General features: G+C 23.1%; 1 protein-coding gene across 1 annotated transcript; it reads right to left on the reverse strand.

The window, feature by feature from the left end:
* Window positions 1-481: 481 nt before the first annotated feature.
* On the reverse strand, window positions 482-1055 carry LOC111034970 (the record flags this gene model as incomplete). The annotated part of the gene is made up of 3 exons (XM_022316434.1): window positions 1002-1055; window positions 712-915; window positions 482-600 (listed from the first exon to the last, which is right to left on the reverse strand). Coding segments are annotated over exons 1-3 (377 nt in total), but the record flags the coding sequence as incomplete, so codon positions are not given.
* Between the last annotated feature and the right edge of the window lie 181 nt (window positions 1056-1236).

A 1236-nucleotide genomic window follows, 5' to 3' on the forward strand; every position in this document is an offset into this window, starting at 1 on the left:
CTATTTCACATGGATATTCCTTTAAGTATAAATCTTTGCTTCTGAAAAATAACAATTATCATTATAAATATAAGTACCTATAATTAGTACACAATTAAGAATTACATTTCACAATTTTTTATTTTTTATAAATAAATACTAGTAAATTTTTTTTTATAGGTCTTGATATATAAATTTCTGCTTCGGCAACTAAGGCTATTAGCATTATATTTGTATATACATTTAAATTTTAATGATAAGTTATTCAATTAAAAATTACTAATAATTAACAACTTTGAACGACATACATTTTTAGCAACCATATTAAAATTGTTACCAAAACCAATTAGTATTAAATATCAAATAACCTATTTAAAAATACTCTGTAATATAATATGATTTACATAATAATTAAAAATCCTAGTTTAATAGATCAACATTTAAATGCATATTTTATAATAATATATATATTATACCAACAAATAAGTAAATATTATTTTACCTTTTCATGTTGCTCTGCTTTACAGTAATGGTGAATCTTACTGTACATGATGTATGTTTTGCATGAGGCTTAATTGTTTTCGAATTTGGTCGAGTATTGTGATGGCAATGATATCTCTTCTGAAATCGAGGAAAATATATGTGTTTATTATATAGGTATTTTGTAAAGGTAGGTAATAGGCAAGTATAGAATAATACTTAACAAGACAAATTTCATCTGTAAATACTTACTTTAAACACTAATTTTTGCGTATTTTCAGGAAAAGAACCACTCACAGTATAAGTTGTTAAACTTAGTAATTCAAACTCTTTTTTCCATTCAATAGCATTACTTTTATCATTAATTGATGTACGCAATAAACAAGAAAAACAATTATTCACATTATTTATTTGTAATATTAACGAGGGATATTGTGGTGGTAGTATCTGTAATATCTAGACATAAAATAATTTTAACTATCTCTATAAATAGATATAAATATATGTAGGTATTTCAAACTTAGGTAAATGTGTGTACTTACTTTACATTTCAGCTCACTCGATACCAAAGAACAATTCTCATGAAATGTATGCATCATATATTTATATAATGAGAGTAATTTTAAAAAACAAAATAGATATAGAAACCCAAAATAATATTGATTTGTGAATTCAATCATAAGATCCAAATTTCATATCAAATAATGTGTATTTTTAGATTGTTAATAAGAGCTTTGCAGTGTTTTAAATGTTATCCTTATCACAAAAAACATTTAA

Source organism: Myzus persicae, unplaced genomic scaffold (genome assembly GCF_001856785.1).
Source record: "Myzus persicae strain clone G006 unplaced genomic scaffold, MPER_G0061.0, whole genome shotgun sequence".
Classification (NCBI taxonomy): domain Eukaryota; kingdom Metazoa; phylum Arthropoda; class Insecta; order Hemiptera; family Aphididae; genus Myzus; species Myzus persicae.